Below are 25184 nucleotides of genomic sequence, written 5' to 3' on the forward strand. Positions count from 1 at the left end.
TGTGCTTTCTTCCAATATTTAGATAGGTTAGGAGAGTTCATTTGATTTGAGCTATACATCATTTTAAAGCTTAAAGTCTACTCTTTCAGAATATGCTCTTAAGTAAAATTTCATGTCTGGCGACTTTTTGTTTGTTTTGTGATGCAGGGGCACAATGCTTTATAGTGCTGTATACGCAATATATTTAACAAGTCTATAGGGCAAGTGCGGCATTTGACTCACAAAACTTGTGAAATGCATGTACGTGTATAAAGCAGGGAGGTGGGAAAGGCATATATACTATACATGTATATCACAATACATGGAGGGCATACACATTTACACTAAACCTAAAATCACATTACATGAATTTCATTTGAAAACAACTGTAAACTTTAAGCACATGGAACCATGCGAATAACAAAAAAACAAACTTCTCGGCGCTCAATTTATCAATGTCATCATTTATTGGTCAAAATTCTGGTCTGGAGGAAAAACGACAACAATATCATCTTCATTTTTCCCTGGAACCTCTGATAAGAGTTTGCATCAACATACTGACACCAGACAATAATCTCTATCCCAATCTGACATGTAACAAGGGAATTAAATTGTATCTCGTAATAAAGGCATTATGTTACAAATACAAAGTAGTAATCTATATTTAGCTGCTTTTTCTACTTTTTTTCCTCCACACACACTTTTTACAGTCCTTGGCTATCTCGTTCCTCAGCTGATGTTGGGTTTTATTGCAATGCTGACTGGAAAAAACACAAAATTAAAGAAAAAAAAAAAGGCCCGTACAAAACCAAGCCATACACACCACATACACACATTAATCTTCAACTGTATCACCTCCAATTCTCCCTTATTATCCACGGTATACCAGTTATTTGTTTGGGGACTCCAGTTACAACGAGATACCCTGAACACCTGTAGGTTGCTACATCCATATATGTACAAATGTGTAGAACTTCAGACAGTGGCTAAAAATAAATCCCTATTGCAGGTGAGAAAGTTGTCTTTATACATATTTCAGTCTCATATATCAAGCATATATGATAAGTGAATTCAGAAATATTTATGGGTAAACTCACATTAAAGCCACCAGACTATTAACCCGTAGAGGACGGACTGATTTTGCTACAACACGCATTTCTCATAGACACTTGCCAAAGTATACTCGGGACTCGTCCTCAACGGGTTAAGTCTGAATATTCAGTTTATTCATAGGTTTCTGAGTGTTAAGCAAGTCATATACAATGTATGTGTAGAGAGAGATGGGGGAGGGGAGTTCTATTTGTTTCCAACACAAGCTTACCACAGATTCCTCCCTTTCATAGCCACCTCTTGTCATAGCCTAACAATCAGTCCACACATGTACAAATTGTACATAGAGTGGCACATAGTACACTGTTTACTACATGTTACAGATGCCAAACTTTTCATACGCGGCATAACAAGTAACTGGGCTTTATATGACCGAGTGCAACACCACTGCATGTTTTGCATGTGTAATGTGTACACAAAGTTCGTCTCGTAGTGAGTCCCCCAAGTATGTATTGGGAAGTTGATCACTTACCCCCATTCTTTAAATTTTGTTGTAACTACAAAAAGGAACGTGATACCTATTCTACTCATAAAATCCTCCTGTCCCTTTGAAATCTCTTTATGTGCTTCTGAAATGAACTTGCTAGATCGATTAAGTTGTGCTGCAGACATGCAAGGTAAAAAGTCACTACCCTGGAAAATGTTTTTGGAATAATGAAGTATTATGTTCGTATTTGTAATAATGGGGTTTGCCTGTACATCAAAGTTAGATGGACATTCACGCCAGATCAACCCAAGATGTGACACAGGGGGACTGGTTTCAGCAGCTTAGTGAAACAGTGGGGCAGTAGGTCTCATATGCAAGAAGAAGAAAAACGACAGCAGAAAAATGTGATGATCCCCTGGCCTCAAAACCCTCGGGAATGTCGTCATCCATCAATCCCATATAAATTCTTGCCATACTATGAGCCTATTCACAAATTGTTCATGAAGAAATGTAAGGAAGTATACATTGTAGTCAAAGTTCTCCAAGTCCTTTCTTTCTCACCTGAAACTTCAGCAAATTTAAGTTCTAAACACACACTTCCACACTGACTCATCTAGCTTCATCTCAGAGATTCTTGTCAGGCCAGTCATCACGTACTGTCAGAATGGCCTGGCACTCCAATCAAGCCATTCACACCATAAAAAAACACATCTACAGTTGCATTATGAACGGTAAGCAAGTGCTAAATTGTACTCAGCTGTTACTTGCCACACTCTTTCACTGGCATTCACTTCAGTCCCTATTAAACCTAAAACTTGGAGGTTCAAGTTTGACAGACCATTTCCTATGTACCAGTACTGCACTACCTGGTGACAAAAGAAGATTTATAAACAGAATTTTCATGTGATTTATTTTTGGAGCTCGGCTGGGTAAGATGGCTTTTGCCATTTTTTGTTTTTTTTAAAACTTTGCAGATGGTCTAGATGATATGGCAAGCACTTCAAACAGCTAACCACTGCCATGGTGGTTAAGGGTTTTGGCCACAATTAATACAGTAAAAGGTACAGCAACTGATATGCTTTATGACAGCAAATTTACTTTTGCTACAGTACAAGCGAACGTGAAAAAACACAAATAACATTACAGTTATACCCCTATAATATGCTAACCTTGAACCGAAAATGTAAAATGATATTACACCTATAATACAAACAAGCAATAAAACTGACATGCTTTTGTTTTCATGTTTGTTGCTTGTCATGTGAAATGTATGAACATTTTTATCCTGAGAAAATTTCTACATTCTACAGTTCTTTATCCTCCACTTACATCGAGTTGTAGAACTGCATGGCTCAGGAAAAAAAGCATAGCAAATGATTTCTAATTATATGATTTCAGTCCATTAATGAACAGGCATTTCACATCAGTGATGCCACCTGTTCTTGCAAAGCGCATATTACTTATAACTTCAGCTGCATTCATATGTACACAGACAATCCGGAATACATGTCCTGTGAAGGAAAAGGAAGACAAAAGGGAAAGACAATAGAAATGGAAAGGAGCAAAGGGAGATGGAAGAAACATGGAGGAGGAATGATACCAGAAAGAGGAGAGTGAAAGAGGAGAGAAGGAGACGAGAGGTAGCAAAGAAAGCCAAGCCACGTGATGCACTAATGGGCAAGTAGAGCACAGCATGGGCTGCAAAGTGGATTGAATCCCTCCTTGTTGGCTGGTAGAATCACACTCGACAGAGCCGTGATATGGGAAGCATTTTCCTCAGCCCTTCTGTTGGTAGCCATCCATGACGATGCGGTAGTCCAGCGAGCTGGAGTCTATGGAATAGGCTCCCCGCTGGGCCTGGCTGGAGACTGGACACAGGTCTTGGCTACACCATCTGAATTGTGGAAACCACAGATAAAATTGAAAAAAAAAAACTCTTGGTAGAGAGTTGCTTGGTGGAAGGTTGCTTGGTGTAGGACAAATATACCGTACTGTTCTCCCATTCTACTTATCCTAGAAATACTTCAAAGGTGCTCTCAATCTCTCCGTACAAAATATCCCCATTTATATCCAGCCCCCCCTTTTCTCTGTTCACCAAAACAAAGACTTCCTCCCTGTTACTATGCTTTCATCATAATTTATTTCCCATCATCACTGTCTACCATTCTTTGTTCTCTCTTTCTTGTTTTTAACTAATTTAAGCTTATCTACACCAATAAAAAATACAAACATAAAATGCAATGCAGTACCAAGGAAGTGTCCTGCATATGAACAAGCATGGCACCAGCAGATGCCATACATCAATAAATACATAAATTCATATAGCTGATGTTAAAATACATGCATACATTGAATCATGTTATTGAGCTCTGAAAGCTGATGCCAATTTCTAATACTATGAATGCACTGAAATGTTGACAAAAGGAATACTGTACCTCTTTGCTACAGACACATCTTCCTCCGTGGCATGCTTCCATCCAGCGTGCTCCAGCAGCAACAGACCGATGTAGGTCCTGCCTATGCTGTAGGCAAAATCCCTGGCAGCCATCTCCAGGTAAGCTGGGTCCTGATTGGTCGATGCCACCACGAAGCTCTGCAGGCTGTTGCAGGCTTGGCCAATGAGCTGGGCCGTTTCTTGGATGTCCTGGTTAGAGGCCTGGAGGAACGGCGCCAGGCGAGTCTGGACCTGGCCGAAGAAGGTACTCATCGTTTGACCGCGGCTCTTCATGATTGATCGTAGGACGTCCAGTGACAGAATGTTTGTTGTGCCTTCCCAGATGCTGAGGACCTGAGGAGGTTAGAGGTCAATCACATCTAAATCAACCTGTTATGCTATCTACTTCCCCTTTAAACTGTAGAGTCAGATCAAGCAATAGAGTAGACGAGACATTGTTGAATTGTATTGCAAAATAGTAAGAAATTGGCTTTGTCCATCCTGGTTGGCCTAGCAACCTAGGAAAATTGTTTTGCTGCTTGACATAGAAGCACAGCAAGCAAGAATCGACAAGGCATAATTATGTTATCACTGCCATGCTGCTGCTGCTGTTGCTATAACTTCTACTACTATATAGGAAACCGAGTTGTAACAAAGTCAACATGACTGCCTATTTTATTCAGTTATGACTGGTACCTCATTGTTAAGGTACTAAAAAAAGAGGCCTGTGAAATACAATCATGAAAAATTGTGCCAAAAATGTGCCAGTTGTTATAACGGGTTTTCTCTGTAACAGCAGTAACATCAATTTACGTATTGTTAAGCCATAATGATGATGATGATGATGGTAACAGCGGTTCTCACCTGTGCATCCCTCAGCATGACAGGGAAGCCAGTGTCTTCAATGTATCCCTGTCCACCGATGCTCTCCAGCCCCTCAGACACAGTACTCACAGCCTGTGGAGGGATGCAGCGAGACAGGGTGGAGGTTTTCATTGATGTGCAGTCAGAAGTTGGATGCAATTGCTTGCAATGCCTTCACAATCAGTTACATTCATACCTTACATGATATTCGATGACACCTTTTACACATGCCTCAAATGAGTCAAGTTTATGAGTAAAATTGGCTGGAAAACTTGAAACAGAAAATTGAGCACAATCATTGAATTACAGTATGAGTATTTCTCGTACCCATTTCAAAGAGATCAATAAAAATGCAAAGTCTCAGTATATCATGATGCAGACACAATTTTTTGTATGTGAATTAAGCAGCAGACTGGCACAGCTGCATATTACAACTCCGGTATACTTAGTGACAGCAGTCTCTTGTGGTATGTGTTTGTCAAATCTATGTCTGACAGTCAGTATGTTGCGTGATTTATCTCTTGATGTGGACATTTGTATCTTAGCCTCCTGTCAAAGATACATTCACTGCTGTTAATGCAACAAGACATCACCCATACACTACAGATAATGTACAGAATACCTTGCAGCAAGTGGTTGCAGCAAGTGTATTAGTTGGTAGACCTTTGTGAGCAAATACCCAAATTCATAAAGCTAAAATAGAATGATACAAGAACTCACACATGTACACACACACACACACACTTTCACCTATATTCTAGGGATATTTATTGATACCATTCATCTCAATTCCATGACGAAGAAATGATGCATGTAAACAAAAAGAGATAAGTATGAAACTAACACTGCATTGCACAAATATGCAGTTCCTTCACTACAAATGCTCTTGCATATCACACACAGAACACAACAAATCAAATGTGTCTGAAGTTTGAATGAAATCACCTTTCTATGTATTCACATAATATGCACCACATAGGGGAAGATGGATAGATTATTTGCTTGACTTTGAGTCACTTGTTTGATAATATAGCAGAGTTATAGAACACACAGCACTCACTCCCCCCCCCCCCCAAACACACATTAGAAACATGCTCACCTGTTTGCCAGTGTAGAGCTTGAGGATAGGAACCAGGAGTCGCAGGAGATTGAGGTCATCCTCCGTGGCCTCTCCTGCCTCCTCCTTCCCAAGGAGGTGTGCAGCATCCAGGAGGAAGGCCATGGCTCCTCGTGTCTCCACCTATAGAGAAGTCATGTGATGTGAGCACTCCATCTATCTTTCTATAGTTCATTGGGGGTGCACTGTATAGAGGACTGAAGTGATGATGTCACAGTCTTTGGTACAGCTTGGGTTGGACCCATGTGAAAGCATCGTGAGCAACAAAAGCGTTCACAGTATACAATATTTTGGCCAACTGGTGAGGCTGCTTAGAACCAGTTTCCATGGTGATGAATGTCTACGACATCACCCTTTGGTACTCTATTTCTATTATCAAATTGATCAAGTTTCCAGTCAGTCATGTAAGGTGAATTTCGCCTGTTCTTAACTTTGATTGTAACACATAACAAGTAAAAAACTGGTGCACTGTTATTTTTGCATGAGTTTCAAGTCGCGAGTTGTGCGAAAAATTCCATTTTTACAGTACTTGATACTTCATTTACAGCAAGTGGCAACGCTGTTTGGCTCAGGAAATAAAGCATTAGCAAATGGTTACTAATCATATGATTTCAGTCCATTGATGAACATCAGTGATGCCACCTATTTACAAAGTAAAGCACATTATTATTACTTATTACTTAAGCTGCATTCATAAGTATACAGACAAATCCACAATACATGATGAAATGAAAAAGGAAAGAAAGACGAAAGGAAAAGACAATAGAAAAAGGAAGGAGAAAACTAAGGGAGATGGAAGAAAAATGGAGGAGGAATGATAACAGAAAGAGGAGGGTGAAAAAAAATGATAGAGGAGAGGTAGCATAGAAAGCCAAGCCATATGGCAGGCTGATGAATGACTAATTTTGTTTGTATTTCTCTGTTTTGTTAAGTTTGGTTTTCGTCCTCACCTCCATCCTGCTGAGTGTCTGGACGTGCAGAGGCCAGTCTACTATCAGCTTTCCAAAAGCCTTCCTCCTGAAGGCATAGTCCCTCGCATAGTGAACAATCCTGAAAAGCAAAAATAACATTCCACTTGTTTAAATCCCTTCATACCCAATGTCATCATCATTTCATCTTTGCACAAAATTGTGCACAGAGAAGACAAGAAGGGAAGATCCAATATCCCCTCTTCTCAACATCCCATGTATTTGACATCTCAGGTCCAAGAAGACAAGACGGCCAGTTGTGGGATTGTATCATCTTCACTTCTCATATTCGAGGCGAGAAGACGGGATCTAACAGTCATATCTCGTCTTCTCGCCTCCTTGTGCTTGAGAACTTGAAAGGACGAGATCTCCGATCCCACCTCTATTCCCTTCTTGGACTTGAAAAGTTGATGAACAAGATCTTGGTCGTCATCTCTGACATCTTGAAGTCTAAAAGGCAGGGAAGATCGAGGGGGCAAGAAATTTTCTTGTCTTTTCTGGGAACTTATAAGCATCCATACTGTCGTAATTTAGTAAAGTGAAAATGGCTCCCTGATTGAGGAGATGAAATGAGAATGGGCATACCATGGGTTAAACAAAACTAAGGAAATCTGACATTCTTTGTACACTATGAACTTGCTTACTACAGAGAAATCATGTATAGTCAGGATTTCTACAAATTCCCTATATCCCCAAATTTGTCCATGTATACAGCTGTAACTATCTTCTCAAAATTTCATAACTACTATTAATGCTATGATAATTATTGTTATCATATATTATGATTATCATCGTTATCATCATTGATCTTCTAAAAACTGAACTATCCATCTGATAAACCACACTGAAACGGACATGAGTATAAATATCTGTCAACCATCAGTACGAGTCCAACGAATAAAGAAAACTCTCGTCTCTGCCAGGACGCCTTTGGGCGCCTTTGAATGTTTCTACAGATAAATGGTGCTACATAAATGCTGTTTCATCATCAAGGTAAAAAAAATTGCAGTTTGTGCAATACCTCCTCATTGCAGCGACTGCTGATGCAGCGTTGTGGTAGCGAGTGATGGTCAGCATGGGGGCAATGGAGGCCACGCCTTGACCGGGAACAGACACCTGTATTAAAGAAAAGGGTCATTTCGCTGACATCATTTTGATGAGATAATCTCAATGTGACTGACCATGAGCATACAGCTCAGGTATAATACAACTGTACATTGTACACTAGGGCTTTGACAAAGTATAGCAAAACAACAACAACAACAACAACAACAACAACAACAACAACAACAATATATTATATGATGAGAAGCACAGACCTGGGTCCCGTTTCATAAAACTTGTTATCAGTGACAAGTTGTCATAGTTGTTATAAGCTACTGAAATCCTTGCATCTGACTAGCTAAGAGCAAATTTGTCACAGAAATGTGGCAGTTGTCACTGATGACAAGTTTATGAAATGGGACTCAGATGAAACTATGATGAACTAGTGCACATAGCTCAAGACAATATCAGTCACACCTTCAATGCATAATTTACCATTTTGGAAGAAACAAAAACTTAGCATTAGTGCTTTAAAATAGTCCTAAAATGTGAGTTAGGGATAAAAACAGCCACTGTAAAAATTTGAACCAGTATAATCGATGTTAAGTATTGTTGAATACACAAAATGTGAACAATAGTTATAATAAAAATGTTTCCAGACTAAACCATCTGAAGTTATGGTTTATTGAGAAAAATACTGATACCTCCTTATATTCTAGCCAGGCTTTATTGTGAAAATTGTATGTAGTAGGATGTTTTGTGATACTACAGACCTACGTGTGTACATATGCATCAAATGTAATATCTTGAACATTTTTTTTTTTTTCAAATCACTGTTCCCAAAGGTAATCAGGACCTTTAACTTGGAGTTTCAAGACAAAGTAGTGACCAGTAAATTTAGCAAGAAGCAAGTAAGTTATTACATCACATTGTTCTCTCTGAATAGGTATCAAGGCTACTGCAGATCAATGAGGAATAATCAACTCTTTGCAATACTACACCCTTTACTTTTGGAAATCAAGCTACCCCATAGATGGCATGGAATGCTAAGTATATACTTGCTACAAGTGTAATTGTCAGTCAGAGAGAGCACTTGATGCTATGAAAAAGGTAATCACTATACATGTCTAAATTTCTAGTAGGTGCGATATTTTTCAGACTGGAATCACAAGGCGCAGTGATTGACAGTTTTCTTTGATTCCCAAAGTGTAGGGCTAAATACACCCTGTGTCTCACCAAGTGGGCCACTGTACCATCCAGAAGCAACTCTGCTGTCGGCAGCTGCCTGGTGCCGAGCTTGTTCTTCATTGTCTGCACCTCGATGCCATTCAGTGCGCCCTCCGGAGTCCTTGTCTCTAGGTAGAAGAGGGACAGTCCTCTGGTTCCCTGCAGTGTTAGCACAGAACATGGATTGCACAATGACAGCTGGTACATTGTAAGTTTCCCATTTACTAGACTATGTAAAGAGTATGGTTCTGTGATATTTGCTCCTCCGACGATTGCTCCATGAAATAGCTGTATGGTAAGCCAAATATAAGACCTACCCACACACATAACCCAAGCCCTAATCCTAATCCCCATATCAACCTAAACCTAAAACCCTAACCCTAACTTGAAGTCCTTAGAGAAAATTAAAATGGAGCAATTGTTTCAGGAGCAAAATAATATCGTGTCATCAAAGAGTACAATCAGTTCATTTTGAAGGATTCACAGTTCAGCATACATATTGTCAATACATAATGCAGAATTGCAACATTCTGAATAAAGGCACGTTGAATTTTCTTTGCTAAATAAACATTTTACTGTGTACATACAGGTACCTCCTACTTAAAAAAAAAAAAATGACATCCAAATATAAAGATTGAGTAAATGCAGTAATATAAGTAGAACACATTTGAATGAAAGTTTGAGGAAAATAACACAAGCCGTTCAAAAGTTATGAATTTTCATAGTTTTGGCACTGCAATCGCTGGATGAAAAGACTGCTACAGTTTGTGATGTCACACATGGAAAATGAGATAATAGAAAAAATACAGAGAATTCCACAAAATGTCATTTTCCTAAAAAGTGCACATTCCCTCTTCTTGATGCTGACAAATTTTAATGGTTATGCAATTTTGCCTGTTTTCCAAAGGTAAGTGAAGCTGTTTTGCATTATGATAGAAAAATGAATGCCCCCACTACAGAAACCCAACCCTGAAACAAACATCCCCCAAAGAAAGACAGAAAAACAAACAAACAAGCAGACAAAAAAGACACAATGCTGAAAACAATATTTCTTGATAAAGATGAAAGTGTCCACAAACCTCCTGATACTGGCCATTCTCGTCAACAATTCTGGCTAGGGCCAATGTCATATCACAGTCAGTTGCTGATGAGAACCACTTGTAGCCATGGAGATGGAATGTACCATCCACTTGTGGGTAGGCTAGTGTCTCCGTCCCTCCTGCTGTTCAATTTTTGTTTCCGCAACAAATAATATTAATATGGAACACAAGGCAAGGATTTTAAAACGTACAAGTATGACTTCATGACTTAAAATGAGAAGCTGCTGAAAACTGCTTATCAAATAGTGGCAAGCCAGTGGGGTAAAAATAGAGTCAAAAGGGGCCTATGCTTTTACGCAATCCCAGCACAATCTTTGTAGAGGAAAAAATGAGACATGAAATTTAAATGCTTTATTGGTTTCATATATCTTACATCTGACTTTTCAAAAATGTCTACCACACTGTTGAAGTGACTTTACCCTTTGTGACCTTTAAATCAGAAAACAAACAAGAAGTAGACAAAAGCGATCTTTCCATGGTAAGGTCAGATCTGAAAGTGCAGCTACTCTTCTTTCTTTTCAAAAGTCCTGAAACTTGACACACTCCTCAACACACGCTACTCATGATAACTCTATAGAATCAAAGCTTTTACAGAGTGTATTGACTCTTTGTGATCTAGTCACGAACATTTCCTTTTCTTCATGACCAGAGACTCTAAAACAATGTCAGACTTTAGGAAACATGAGCCTACAAAAACTGTCAACAAACACCAACAACCCAACACTACTTTCACTTCTTTTCAAGTGTCTAAACTACATATTTAGACAAAAGAACTTCTTTAAAAACACTGGAACTAAAAACAAAAAAGAGTTGCATTCTATGACCTGGGAAATTGACTTCTGTACTGACTCCTGTGAGTCTTTGTGTCTTTTTGTGATGCACTCATGAGCAAATATATTGTTAAAGCCCCTTTGAAATACTTTTTGTCCGGTGGAATATTGTACTGTTATGAGGAAGAGGTTGTCATTGCTAAATTATTGACTATGAACAGTATTTTGAGAGTTTTTGATATTTTCTTAACAAAGAATGGCACATTATGGGATGATGAGTTCATAGTGTCATCTCATTTGCATGGTTGCCCCTGATATCATTCTTTTGCATGATTCTATCATTCTGCAATGTCCACTGATTTCATTTTCCTCAAGGTATTGATGTTATTGGGACAGTATAGTATTGATGGAGATGAGGATTGGGCTTTTAACTTTTTGAGAGATACCAAGAAACCACTTATGAAATAGTATTAAAAGCATACCAATCTAAGAGGAATTCAAAGTTTATTAGATAAAAATCGGTTTTGAAATGGCAGAGACATCCAAAAACGAAGTAAACAAGGCAATGATGATATAAAAGTTGGGTCCCGTCTTTTGATAGGATCGCCCTGTTTTTGATATCTCAGCCATCTCAACACCAATTTTTATCACATAAACGTTGAATTCCTCTTGGAAGTACATGCTTTTTCATATTTCATAAGAGGCTTCTCATTATCTAACCCCAAAATGTAAGAAACCTTAAGTTAGGTTTCGATTAAAACTATACAATCCCTTTAGGTATACCATGAGAGAGTTTTCCTACTTTAGGTACTCACCTACATCTGATCCACCCCGTCTCTCTGTCATCCACTGTCCTGATGTCCAGAAATGTTGTGGGTCCCTTGTAGTCAGGTGGGAAAATGCCCCACCCATAAGCTCTGAGAGTGCATCATCCTGCATTAAAAAAAACAAACAGATAAAACAAATTAAAAATCAAATTTATCAATAATTCATGCTAACACAAAAGGATTAATACTAATTCTAAAAGAGTAAAAAAAAAACCCCAAAACAAAACATATCTCCCTAACAGAAAAAAAAAAAACACATCAAAAACCAAAAACTTAACGGGGACGCAAACCCACAGAGCAATGTGGATTGAGTTAAAGCAGCAATATACGTAGAACACATCAGTGAAAGTTTGAGGAAAATCAGACAATCGATGCACTCAATCCACATTGCTCTTTGGGCTAGCATTCCCTTTAAGGAATTGCAATGCAATGTGCACTTGACTGGGATGCCTCCAACTCCTCATGCAAATGTTATGTGCAAGTACTATTACAAGTAAGGCCCTTAATTTGCATTTACAAAAAAAAAATTGGTGCTCCTGACCACTACCATGGGCATAGAGAAAATTCATGAGATAATTTTGCCTCCCTGGACCATTTATCTTGTTCAAATTGCACTAACACAGAAAGTATATGGTACAGGACATATCAATGGAGATCTTGAAATGGCTAAAAATATGCTGCTAGCACTATTCGGGACTGAACGCACTTTGAAAACACAACAACAACAGAAGTAAAAAAAAAAGACATCCCCCAAAGAATCATCAAAAAGGGGACACTCTAGACAATATAACCAGGACCACATCATGATTAATTGATCTCACAGAATTATTTTTTATATTTTTATTTTATCTTGATAGATCTATAGATTTATCTTGATATCTGCATAGTTCAGGTTCCAACCGCTGCAAGCAAGTGTGCACGGCAAATCAAAACTACATGAAAAGTTATCCTTCAGCAGTTTAATACAGTATGATTATAAAGGTAACTGTGACTTTAAATAAATTTTAGCAACAGTACTGTCACCTTCTTGAAGACTTTTGCAGCACCATCCGTCATGGCCAGGGGGCAGGAGTAGAGGCCTGATGAGGGGGAATAGAGGATGATCTTGGCTGCCTGGTATAGACGACTGCGGAAGAAAACGGACTGGATGATCAGTGTTCAGTGCTAAATGCTTGCAGGGTCACATCAATGTTATGAGCTCTCCTATGTTGCCTTCTTTTTGTAATCAAAGAGAAAAATAGGTGCATTAATTTTTATCTCTCTTTCAGACTGAATTGCATACAGGCACATGGGAGTCACTGCAATGGTGCTACCCCCACTTTCCCCACAAAAACACCCCCAACACATACACTGTATTGCCATCTCATCTCAGACAACTTAACATCTGAAAATATTTTATTTTGCTGGTTGTTATACAGTACTTAGTTGTTCTTATTTTTGCTAACGTTCTACACAAACAATTAGGTTTGATTATGATATGCACTAGGAAGGTTATATAATAGCTGGGGCTGATATCTATTGGTACAAGCACTTCCCAAATCCCCCATTGTCTTGGTACGAAACACAGTTAAATGCAATAGTACATGTACTTGAATATGTCGAAAATGGACATTTAATGAGTGAAAGCAGCAACATCAGTTGAACATATTAGTGAAAGTTTTAGGAAAATCGGACAATCGATGCGAAAGTTATGAATTTTTAAAGTTTTGGTGTTGGAACCACTGGATGAGGAGACTACTAGAGGTTATGACATATGAGTGGACAAAATTACAAAGAAAATATAAAGGAAATTCAACAAAAATTCACTTTTCTAGCATAATGAAAGAGCACTTGACAAACCGCTTTCAGAAAGCAGGGGGAATAATTGCTACCCTTAACATATGTCAGTATCAAGTTGATGGATTTGTAGTTTTCATGAAAAATGAATTTTTGTGGAATTTTCTTTATACTTTCTTTATACTGTTGTCCACTCATACGTCATAACCTCTAGTAGTCTCCTCATCCAGCGGTTCCAACACCAAAACTTAAAAAATGCATAACTTTTGCATCGATGGTCCGATTTTCTTCAAACTTTCACTGATGTGTTCTACTAACGTTGCTGCTTTCACTCAATTCATATTGCTCTTTGGGTTTGCCTTCCCTTATAAATGTATTCTACATTGTAATTGCAGCATGTTCTGATACAGCTGATATCTCAGGATGACCACACTCCAGCACTGATCATACTTACAGGTTAATGATAACACACATTTACACCAGCTACTGATGTTGATTTGTCCGAGATTAAAACATGTAACTATAAGAACAACAATAAAACAAAACAAACAAATTCTATAACAAAACTAAAACATGATCTACATTATACCACATACATGTATCTATGTAATGTTGGCTGTGCCTGTGAAGAGTGTTCTATCAAAGTATTTGGGGAACTAGTAATGGAATTCAACTGATGATGAATATTTTATTTTGCAATTGGTCAAAATGTTTACCTCCATGGACCAAAGTTTCTCTCGTATGGAATGGCGACAATCCCTTCCTCAGCTGAGATAACCTTCTGCTTTTTCCATGCCTCACACGTGATGATGTCATCAATGCGATTGCCCCAGGCATCGAAATGCCTCACGTACGGCTGACTCCGCTCGCACTCGTGACCAAGGTCGGTGATCTCATCGCAGACCCTCTGCCCAAATCGTTCCAGATCATCAACAATAGGACCAAGGACCTGATTGAGTGATATGACAAGTTTGTGAGTGTCTTTGCGGAGTGTAAAATCAAACTGCACAATGCACAATTTTCATATCTGCTGCCCACTTGTGTAAAATGGTACTTTAGCTGTACCAGCTCATTCAATGATGTGCTTGAAATGTGTGGGTATGAATCATGCAGTAAACAAAATCAAATAAATGTTGAGAACCAGAATGGTCTGGCAAATTTGAAAGCTAGCTCATCATTCATCTGCAGGCAGACAGATGTTCCTCCACTTAAGTTTTGAAGATAGCCATTTGGCAGCCAGGTGTTTTCCAACAAATACTTAAAATCACACATAAAACTTACATGTATTGTTCATGGAAATTGTATCTCAGAGCATTCTCTTGCAGCATGATACACCATCCAGTACGATTAAGTACTTATTGACCCTTTGTAATGAAAAAAAAAAAAAGCAAAATGATACAAACATTTCATGTATCATTTAATCACTTCTCATTCTGGAGAATTTCACCCAATTAAAGGAGTTTGATAGTTCAATGATTAAACAGTTAAGTGTAGACACCAACATCTACACTACTACAAGTACTAGACACTACAGTACCGGTACGTGTATTGTTACATAGACCTACATGTTGTGGTAGGCCAAATTGATGTTGGTCATGTAATTATGGTAATGACCGTAATGACTAATGTCAATGACATGTACGTGGTAAGTCATGAACTCTGGGCAATAAACGAATATGATAGGACCCTAAATGAGGGATCGTTTTTGAAAGGCATTCACTCATACTTACTGCAGATGGCATATATCTTTGCAAATACGCTTGCAAAGGCGCGTCTTCTAAATACACATTTCCAGTGCGTGGTTTCTCCTGGTAAAAACTTCCTCGCTGAGCTCTTCTGAACGGTGGGGATCGTGGTCGGGAGTGGTCCGACTGCGAAAGAGAGTCGCCATCCGCTGTAGTTGTCGTTGCTGCTTGAGACTTTGAAGGTAAAACGCCCGAGCTTTTGCTTCTTGAAATTCCTGAAATATTATGTAGTCGCCGGACCCCTTTCTCAATTTGCGTTAAATTTCTCCACATCGTGAAGAGTATGGAGATGGGCTAGGGCTCAATCAGGGTATCCTACACTCGACAAACTTTTTCAGAGAGAGATCCCCCACATCATATCAGGTTCGGCGCCGGCGAAGAAGCAAGACCAAAACATTACGTCACACCGACGGCCGGACAAAACACAAGGGAGTGTGCGCCATCTGTCGGCCGGTGTATGCACAGTGTAGAAGGACGGATTAAACCGGAAATTCAAAATCCAAATAAAAGTTAGTCTGATAAAAAAAGAGTAAAATCTTACGAGTTCAGCGGTAAAACTTTGACTGAAATCGGAGAATAATAATGGAGTTATGACGTTTTGAAGTTTTGCTAATTGCTGCAAAACAGTTCTTGTACATCGGATATTATGCAAATGAGTGAGCTAACCATGTCATACTACCCTCACAATTATTTTCTATTGATTGTGTACAAAAAATGACGGAATTTCAATGTTTTTCTTCATTGAAGTCTGAAACATGATGCTATATTCTGGTTAAATCACTTTGTCATTTGCGTAGTCATATTGACTGTACAAGAACTGTACCCCCCCCCCCCAAAAAAAAAAAAAGATAGCGAAACTTCAAAATAGTCAAAACTTCCTTATTTTTCATCCGATTTCTATCAAAATTAATTATACCGTTGAACTCGTAATATTTTACTCTTTGCTATCAGACTAACTTATATTTGGACTGGATTTCCCCTTTAAGAAGAAATAAAACCAATTACTATAGTACATGTATATAGGCCTACGCCTACTACATATTATGAGTGAATGCAGCAATATCATTAGTATAAACCATCAGTGAAAGTTTGAGGTAAATCGGACAATCCATTCAAAAGATTTCAAAGTTTCAGTGCATGCCACCATAGATGCATTTTGGTCATCAAGACCGCTGGATGAGCTCTAGAAGACTTCTACGGATCATGGCGTTACTCATGGAAAATGATAACATAAAGAAAACATAAAGAAAATTAAACATTAGCCTTTTTTCACTGGACCACATACTAGCTCGAGGGTCAATTTGAACCTAGTGGCCTGTGTATTAAGTCTATGGAGATTTGAGAATTCAGTATGGAACGGGTTAAAGTCGAGTTTGTGGGCCTCGTTCGTTTTGAAGTGTCTAGCTTGTGGGCTGTATGACTCAGGGGCTATGATATATGAATCGTGAGCAGTATGTCTTGTGGATGTCGATGTTCACTTTATAAAGTTGAGAAGGGACAACATCAAGAGGGACATTATGACGTTGGATGAAAAAAAAGGATGAAAAGGAGGGAAATGACTGCTTTGGACTACTGATATAACATGGAAATCGAGTACCCGGCCGTATCAGCCAGTGGGACATTATTATATAAGGATTCCCAAGTCAGACTGTTCAAAGTTTAGTATTGTTGGTTGTTCAGTATTGAGTGGTTATTGAGTAGGTCAGTACCTACTGGATATCATTGGAGAATATCATAAAAGCAATTTCAGTTGCGTAAACAGACGTATTATTTGATTTGCAGTGTTGGCCGTTTAGTTTTACAGATATACAAATTGAATAAAACAGGGCTAATGGCGCTATACCCTGAGGTAGACCGAATTGGGACGTGTGAGTGTCCGAGAGATTTGAATTTATAAGGTTCAGCTCAGTAAAATTTGGACAGAAGCTTATCGTGATCATTGCATCAAAACTTGAAAAAGGTCAATAAAATCAGCGACAGTCTATGGTATAGTTCGGTGCATTGAGTTTTTCGTATACGTCAGATTTTAAGCCAAAGTGTTATCCACTATTCAACTGTTCACCCTCATACTTAATTGACCTGATCTCACAGAAACACAATCATTATTTTGTATTCGTAGTTAATTTATGTTTGCTGTCTTTTGATAAAATAATATAAAGCGCTTCGAAATGTGTTTTACCTTAAGCGCTATATAAAGTTTCCATATTATTATTATTATTGTTATATCTACGATGCCGAAGGAAAGAGGACTGTCGATGGGAAATAAAGCATATACATCGATCAAATTCAGCTGAAATTAGTGAGTCTGTTGACAACAATAGGTTCCTGAGTTTTTCAAACATAAATGAGTGTCAGAGAAATTGGGCGATACTGAAAGTGCTAGTAGAGTGCTACTCCTCCCCCTCCCTTACTACGGCTGAAATAGACGTACACAAATATGACTGAGACGGCCAAGATAGATTTTCGCTAAAATAATTGCAAGCTTAATTTAATCAATGTTTTTGGGGAAATCAATTTTACGAAAACAAACAAACAAACAAACTTGACCATCAGAAAAAAAGTCCTTTTGCTACTTAAATATTTTGCTGCTTTGAGACATTTTTTTTTCTTTTTCTTGCACGCTAAAAATGCTAAGCACATGTTTAGTTCACAAGACATGAAAAACGCTTGGACAAGGTTATAAACACAGTTTGTAGATAATTTGACATTACCTTTTTTACACGATTGACAGTGTAGACATCAGCTAGGATACAAAATTCTTTCTCATTGCGTGTGAGTAAGAGGAAGAATATCACAAGGAAAAGATTATTCTGTAAGTGTCATGTCATTGAACAACCATAGGGTAAACATTGTTAGTGTTGCGACAATATCTATGTCATAAGATGATTATGAAAGACGTAACCCAATTATAAAGATCTCAGTCAATAAAATTGACAAGATTATAAAAGTAGGCCTAAGTTCACAAGTGAGCAAATCTATCGAGATGTATGCAGCGATTTTTTTTTACTTGATTAATTCTGTTGTTGTAAAAATAATTGAACGATGATTGACGTTCTTGAGTGGTTACTGTGTGTGCTAAAGATAAGTGCACCACTTTCCCGAAAGCCTTGGCTATAGTATTGGACATTATACACTTTCGCTTCGACATCCGTCCATGCGAGGTTCATCTTTGCAGGCACAAGGACTGGCATTTAATTCAACTGCAGAGTCTCATCACGTGCACTCGAGACCTCTTCTTGATATATATATATATATATATATATATATATATATATGAAGAGTTTGTTTGCAAAAACCGATAAGTCCATATTTGTCAAATGGAGATATTTGCGATTAAAGATCAAGAAAAATAAAGAGAATGATAAGAAAATTTTTGCTTCTTTTGACCATAACTTCAAAAATGTACCTTTATATGTAGTGACGAATATATCATTTAAAAGATATTATTTTGTACATTATGACAGAGACCGTACTTCAAAATCTTCAAAAATGGACTTATCGGGGTTTTTTTTACAGTGTATATTTATATATAGTTAACGAATCAGTAGAAGAAGAACGCCGTAAAAAATAATAAATCCTAGATCTTGAAGATTTTAAAAACGGAGCATAGCTCTCAAATACTAAAAGGCAAGGTCACACTCTTTATCAGTGCCCATGGTGTGACAAAAGATCTTAATCAAATCCGTTTCTGAAACAGACATGAAAACACGTCTGATCATATATATATATATATATATATATATATATACATATATATATATATATATATATATATATATATATATACTGGCATCAAAAGACCGTACTTCAAAAAGCACGCCTGCCACTGCCAAACTACCTCACATCACACACAAACACCACCAGACTCTACAACAATCTGACAACACCCGGGAATTATTCCCCAAACCCCCTACCATCTACTTCCGCCGTGGACGCACAATAAGAGACCTCTTAGTTCGGGCCAAAGACCCCTCCCCCAGCACGCCATCACACAAACCTAACGGATTCTACCGTTGCAACTCACGAAAATGTAACCTTCACCAACACATCGTAGAAACTACAACATTCCAAAGCACAACCACAGGTAGACAATTCAAGATCTCCTCACACATCAACTGCAAATCCACATGCGTCATATACCTCCTAACATGCTCACTCTGTCATAAACAGTACGTCGGGAAAACAGAAACAACACTGTACACAAGAATCAACAACACACTATCAGAAATACGTAACTACCACAACCCACATCACAAAACACTCCCATACACCAAACATTTCAACCTACCCTCACACTCATTATCCAACCTACAACTTACAGCCATCGAAGCTATCGAGAGCAAATCACACACGACAACATTACGCCGAGAATCCTTTTGGATTGACAAGTTAAAAACCCTCCACCCAAACGGAATTAACATAGAACCTTAATGTTTTTTTTGTTTTTTTGTTTTTTTTTGTTTTTTTTGTTTTTTTACTGATTGTCAGATATGTATGAGTAATTGTAGAAATAAATGTAAGTATGTATGTATGTTTGTATATATATTTTGTTTTTGAATCATGGGAAAGTATTGAATAGATGTATGAGGGTGTATTATATAGAGATAGATGAGAGGAGATTAATTGAATGTTAGTGTATAAAAATATGTTATTTTTTTGATTCTTATAATATTTGTTAGATTAATTGAATGTTAGTATATGATAAATATGTTATTGTTTGAGAAGGTTAGAATAATTTTTAGTCAGATAGAATTAGTGATTGATGTAAATGTAGGTAGATATATAATAGGTAATGTAATAATGGTATATGTATTTTGGGAAAGTTGAACTGTAGTTAAAGTAACGTGGTTGTAAGTATGTAAGTATTTGGATAAATAGATTCATGTGTATAAATTATATTATGTATGCGGATATGTATGTTTGTATGTATTACAAGAGGTGTATTAATATGTAGAAATTGTAATGGTAATTTGTAAGTTTTTCTGTATTGTTGGATGGTGAAAATTTTTGAGTATTGGTAGTTTTTGATTGATTATTGAGAACGAGCCTTAGTACAGGAACGCCCCCCCCCCCCCATATACACAAATACATATAAGATACACCCGACCACAATCTTCACACAGACAACACTACAAGACCACACTCAGCACCAACACAGTAAGTTTTGTTTTTGCGATTGTATTTAGTAATAGTATGCTGATTTGTTTTTTGTTATAAAATGCGCTGAATTGAGGTATGTTTTATGTTGAGTATATTTTGAAATGTATAGTATATGAGACTAGTTGAGTTTAGTATGATTTTATACCTACGTTGATTTTATTTATACGTTGTTGTCATTGACTGTATAGATCCTGAAGAAGGGCTTTTCGCCCGAAAGCTCGATGATTAAAGGGGTGCTACCCAACACCAGCCACGTCTATTAATGTGCAAGATTTGATGTCAATATATATATATATATATATATATATATATATATATATATATATATACATATATATATATATATGGATATATGGAATGTGAAGTGGGCTTGGCCTCGTACGTTGTGGGTGCTGCATTATTGGGTATGTGTGACGGCGGAATGACTCGCAGACGTTGCAGTAGTGTTCACTATGGCCTTTATTTCCCAAGCTTTCGACTGTGTAACCAGCCTTACGCTACACATAAGTGTATGTGATAATACTGCGTTTCCGTTGGATTGAATGTCATGTTGCTGTCTATATTTGTTTGATTTGTTTGATTTTCTTTTGCATTTATTTTTTGCTTTATTCTATTTAAATGTATGCAAATTGGTGTGAATGTCGTGTTCCTGTCTATATTCCGTTTGATTGGCATTTTATTATTTTCTATTTCTGTTAAAATGCATGCAAATTGGTTGCTTTTCTGTTTTTATATTCAAGTCTCATCAAGCCCTTGAAAAAGGCTGGTTACACAGTCGAAAGCTTGGGAAATAAAGGCCATAGTGAACACTACTGCAACGTCTGCCAATCATTCCTCCGTCACACACACAAACATATATATATATATATATATATATATATATATATATATATATGTATGTATATATATATATATATATATATATATATATATATGTGTGTGTGTGTGTGTGTGTGTGTGTGCGTGCGTGTGTGTGTGTGTGCGTGTGTGTGTGTATTTTTTACTACTTAAAAACCACATACAGCGCATGGAAGATCTTCCTGAAAAGAACATTAACCCGTACTGCAGATATTACAGATGTGTAGCTTTCGGAATCATCCCACAAGACCGACACCTTTGAGTCATACAGCCCACGAGTTCGACATTGAAAAAAATCATCAACAGTCTACGAGATCGGCACTTTCAATTCAATAGTTTATTTATTTCCATCATCACAAAGAAAAGAAAAGAAAAAGTTGACATAATCCAAAGTGATACATTTTTTTTTCATTTCTCTTACACTCGTCCGATAAAGGATTTTTTCAATACAATATAAAGTATATTATACACGAATGATGTCGTAAAAAAGAAACAATGCACTTTGTCATGGCAACAAAAATAGTAAATAATCACAATGATGGAAAACAGTGTTCCACTAAAAAAGCCACGCTTGTAAAACGTGCAACACTGGAACAAAACAACAACAGCACCAATTTGTTATACCAATAAGACATATTCATTTTAAATTCTTCTATATACTATTGTACATTTTACTCATTGATATAATGATGTTGATACTATGAACAATACTTACTAGGATTTTAGGATGCAAACGTATAAACTATATAACATATCACATTTGTGACACAGACACTATGGGGACAGGTGTGCCAGGAATATTGAACGGAAAGGAAGATATGCAATCGGCCACAAAAAACATAACGACAACAACAACAACAATAACACAATACACAGAAATAACAAAATTTGAGGAAATGCACTCAGACAGATACTGGACAACGAAGAACGAGGAAAAAGGAGCAGGGAAGAATAGAGAAGGAAAAGGAGAGGGATGGAAAAGGTCTGTGGACACACTACAAAATCTCAAGGAAAAGTGAAACATGACGGGTTTTTTCATTGAACAGAATTAACTGTTATACTGTTTCTACTTATAGGTAGAACAGCCTACGAGTTCGACTATACCAAACACTTGGCTTTTTATGTGGGTCTTCGTGGGCCTTGTTGCTTACATGTAAGTGTCCAAACATGTAAGTGTCAAACTCATGGGCTGTACGACTCGTAGACTGTATACTAGTAGGTGGTATAGGCTGTATGGCGTGTAGGCTGTATGACTCGTGTGCTAAATGAGTCGTGGGTGTCGAACTCGTAGCGCACACCCTAGCTTCCCCCGGAATGCAGAAACAGCAATATTCCACAAGGCAAAACTGCGTGGCCTCAATATCCGCGGCTTAAAAGTCGATCAATATAATTATTTGTTATCGGTAGAATGGTATCCCTATCTGCCTATTTTGCCGCTGGTTATCTTTTCGTTTTTCTATAATGTACTTCTTTTTATCATTTTTTTTTCACTCGTACTCCAGATTTAATGCACGTTTTCCCCGCCAATTTCACTGTTTTGTCATTCCAGTTCACATTAGGAGGGCATTAATACGCATTTTCGGCAATGTTTATTCAACTTCTCCTCCGCTTGTCGCAAGCTCTTTTTTTTTCTTCAAATTCGGATGTGGGCAAACAAGTTCATAGAAACAACATCTAAATGAAGCCTGTGCGGTGTTAATTCAAAAGTACGTTACTGGTAGCGTTTTAAATTTAATTCTATAAACGTCTACATGTGGATCATACATGATAATTCAAAGAAGTATGTAAAGTGAAGATCACAAATCACTATGGTGACGATTGTCAATTATATAGATATCAAATGAAGATTACAAACACAATATCAAATCTAAATCTACTGTATACATTATGCGAATATGAGGCGATGTGGGAATTTGCATGGAAGTATGCAGGAATGATGCGTCTTGAGTACATTGGGTTTGGTAGCCGTATTCGAGGGCGTGGGGCTTGTCAGTTATTCTAGCTTGCGCCTTCTGCACGTTCAAACTTAACATTTAAATGTTAATGATTTTAATTTAACATGGGTTGGTTTCCGAATAGTGTCGAATGTCTTACAATCATTCCAACGTTATTTCTTCAGAACATTTATATCTATGCAGAAGTTTTTCGGAGTTAGAGTATTGCGAAGTCAAAGGTTTTCGAGAAATTTTTTGTCTCGTTGAGTTTTTTACCTCTGGTTTTTAACCCTGGGCCGAAGTACATGCAAGCCCGTCTGTGTAAACGCAAGAAAGTAACTTGAATAAAATTCACGGCTGGTTCTAGTCTTTGGGCAAGCTGTCCCCAAAGTGAATATACTTTGTAATACGGTGTAATGCTTCGTGTGGTTGGCACTATAGGAAGAAATATTAAGAGAGCAGACTTAATGATATCAGCAATTGAAAGAGAGATATTGATCACGAACATTGAATAAGCACGACCCCCATTTGCGCCCTCGTAACAAAAAGGGATTAAAAACCCTAAGCACTCTATAAACAGGGCACCTTGGACAGATGCTGTTATAGTGATATTCCTTCCTCATAACATCATTGTGTGATTCAAAGTATAAAATATGCATGGGATATCTTACACTCGAATGCATGGAATGCTTTACCAGATCACTCCAAGAAGTGTTCCTGAACATTTTCCTTTTATTCCGTTAAACTGCAATGGGTTCATACACAACATGAGTGGATTCATAGGAGATATTCATTAAACCTGTGTTTTATACTCGTTCTAATATTTATACTCCTGTGAGATAATGAGGGAAGTTAGTTGCTGGCATATTTGTGCGTTGATTATACATATACGTATCAGATTTTTCGTGAGTGAATGTGTTTATGAGCGATGTGTTTGTGTGTCAACATCATTTTTATCTACATTTACAACATTTTCTTTATATTGAAATTGATTTTACTTGCGTGATTGTGGCCCTGGCATTTCACCTCTGTTTTATTTGTCCTGCTTTTCTCTTTCTGTCATTCTCTTGGGTCCTGCATCATTCTGTATAGTGTACATAACATGCAATTTTCCATGAAGAATAATTCATATGTAGTAACTCATTTTGTCTGTTCAGTACGATGTTTGATCACATTTTCTTGAATTTTCTTGAATTATTTTCTTATGTCACCCAAAGGTGACATAAGAAAATAATACTAATAAAAAAATTGACATTGTCATTGTCAGTGCCTTACGTGTAAAGAAGTATGGTATAAGCGTAAGGTTTTTGTGCTTCATGCTAAACAGTGGTGAGGTTACTTTGCTGTGCAAAAATGTACTTCAATACATAATTATGGTAAAATTTGAATTAAAACAGCAGATCTTTTTAATGTATGAGAACAACTGAGATCTACGTTTAAATGAAATCATCATCCAAATGGAGAATGAGTTGAAAATTCATGAACAATACTTATGTCTCTGTTGTACAATTTAACGGCTAGTACGCATTACTGGCTTTACAATAACGTCTATTTCTCATGAGGAGTATTGAAGACATGAGCAATAAGTTTCTTGGTCACTAGATATCGTATCAAAAGGAGGTAATTACACTGGCAAGTGATAAAATTCATCATGTTATCGATTTTGTTCCTTTTCGTAATAAGCGAATAGATCCAATGACTAACAGTGCTTGCTCCCAGGACTTATTGTTCCTGTACCGTGAAAGAATCGGAAATCGTAAAAAAAAACCACACACACAAAAAAACACACGCTTCCGCTTAGATGACCTCCCGGGTGTACACATGAACAGGGAGTGGTTTGGTAG

The 25184-nt window shown here is 37.5% G+C and overlaps 1 protein-coding gene across 1 annotated transcript; it reads right to left on the bottom strand.

Moving 5' to 3' along the window:
• Nucleotides 1-465: 465 nt before the first annotated feature.
• On the bottom strand, nt 466-15724 carry LOC139717861 (acyl-CoA dehydrogenase family member 11-like). Its single transcript, XM_071629354.1, has 12 exons — nt 15374-15724; nt 14360-14592; nt 12891-12993; nt 11856-11973; nt 10250-10392; nt 9180-9329; nt 7921-8015; nt 6882-6981; nt 5914-6054; nt 4815-4907; nt 3952-4304; nt 466-3410 (listed from the first exon to the last, which is right to left on the bottom strand). Exons 1-12 carry the CDS (start codon nt 15659-15661, stop codon nt 3293-3295), a joined length of 1935 nt encoding a protein of 644 aa, XP_071485455.1. The 5' UTR covers nt 15662-15724; the 3' UTR covers nt 466-3292.
• Between the last annotated feature and the right edge of the window lie 9460 nt (nt 15725-25184).

Source organism: Diadema antillarum, unplaced genomic scaffold (genome assembly GCF_040938485.1).
Source record: "Diadema antillarum isolate AM-2024a unplaced genomic scaffold, OU_Dant_1.0 scf00000008, whole genome shotgun sequence".
NCBI lineage: Eukaryota > Metazoa > Echinodermata > Echinoidea > Diadematoida > Diadematidae > Diadema > Diadema antillarum.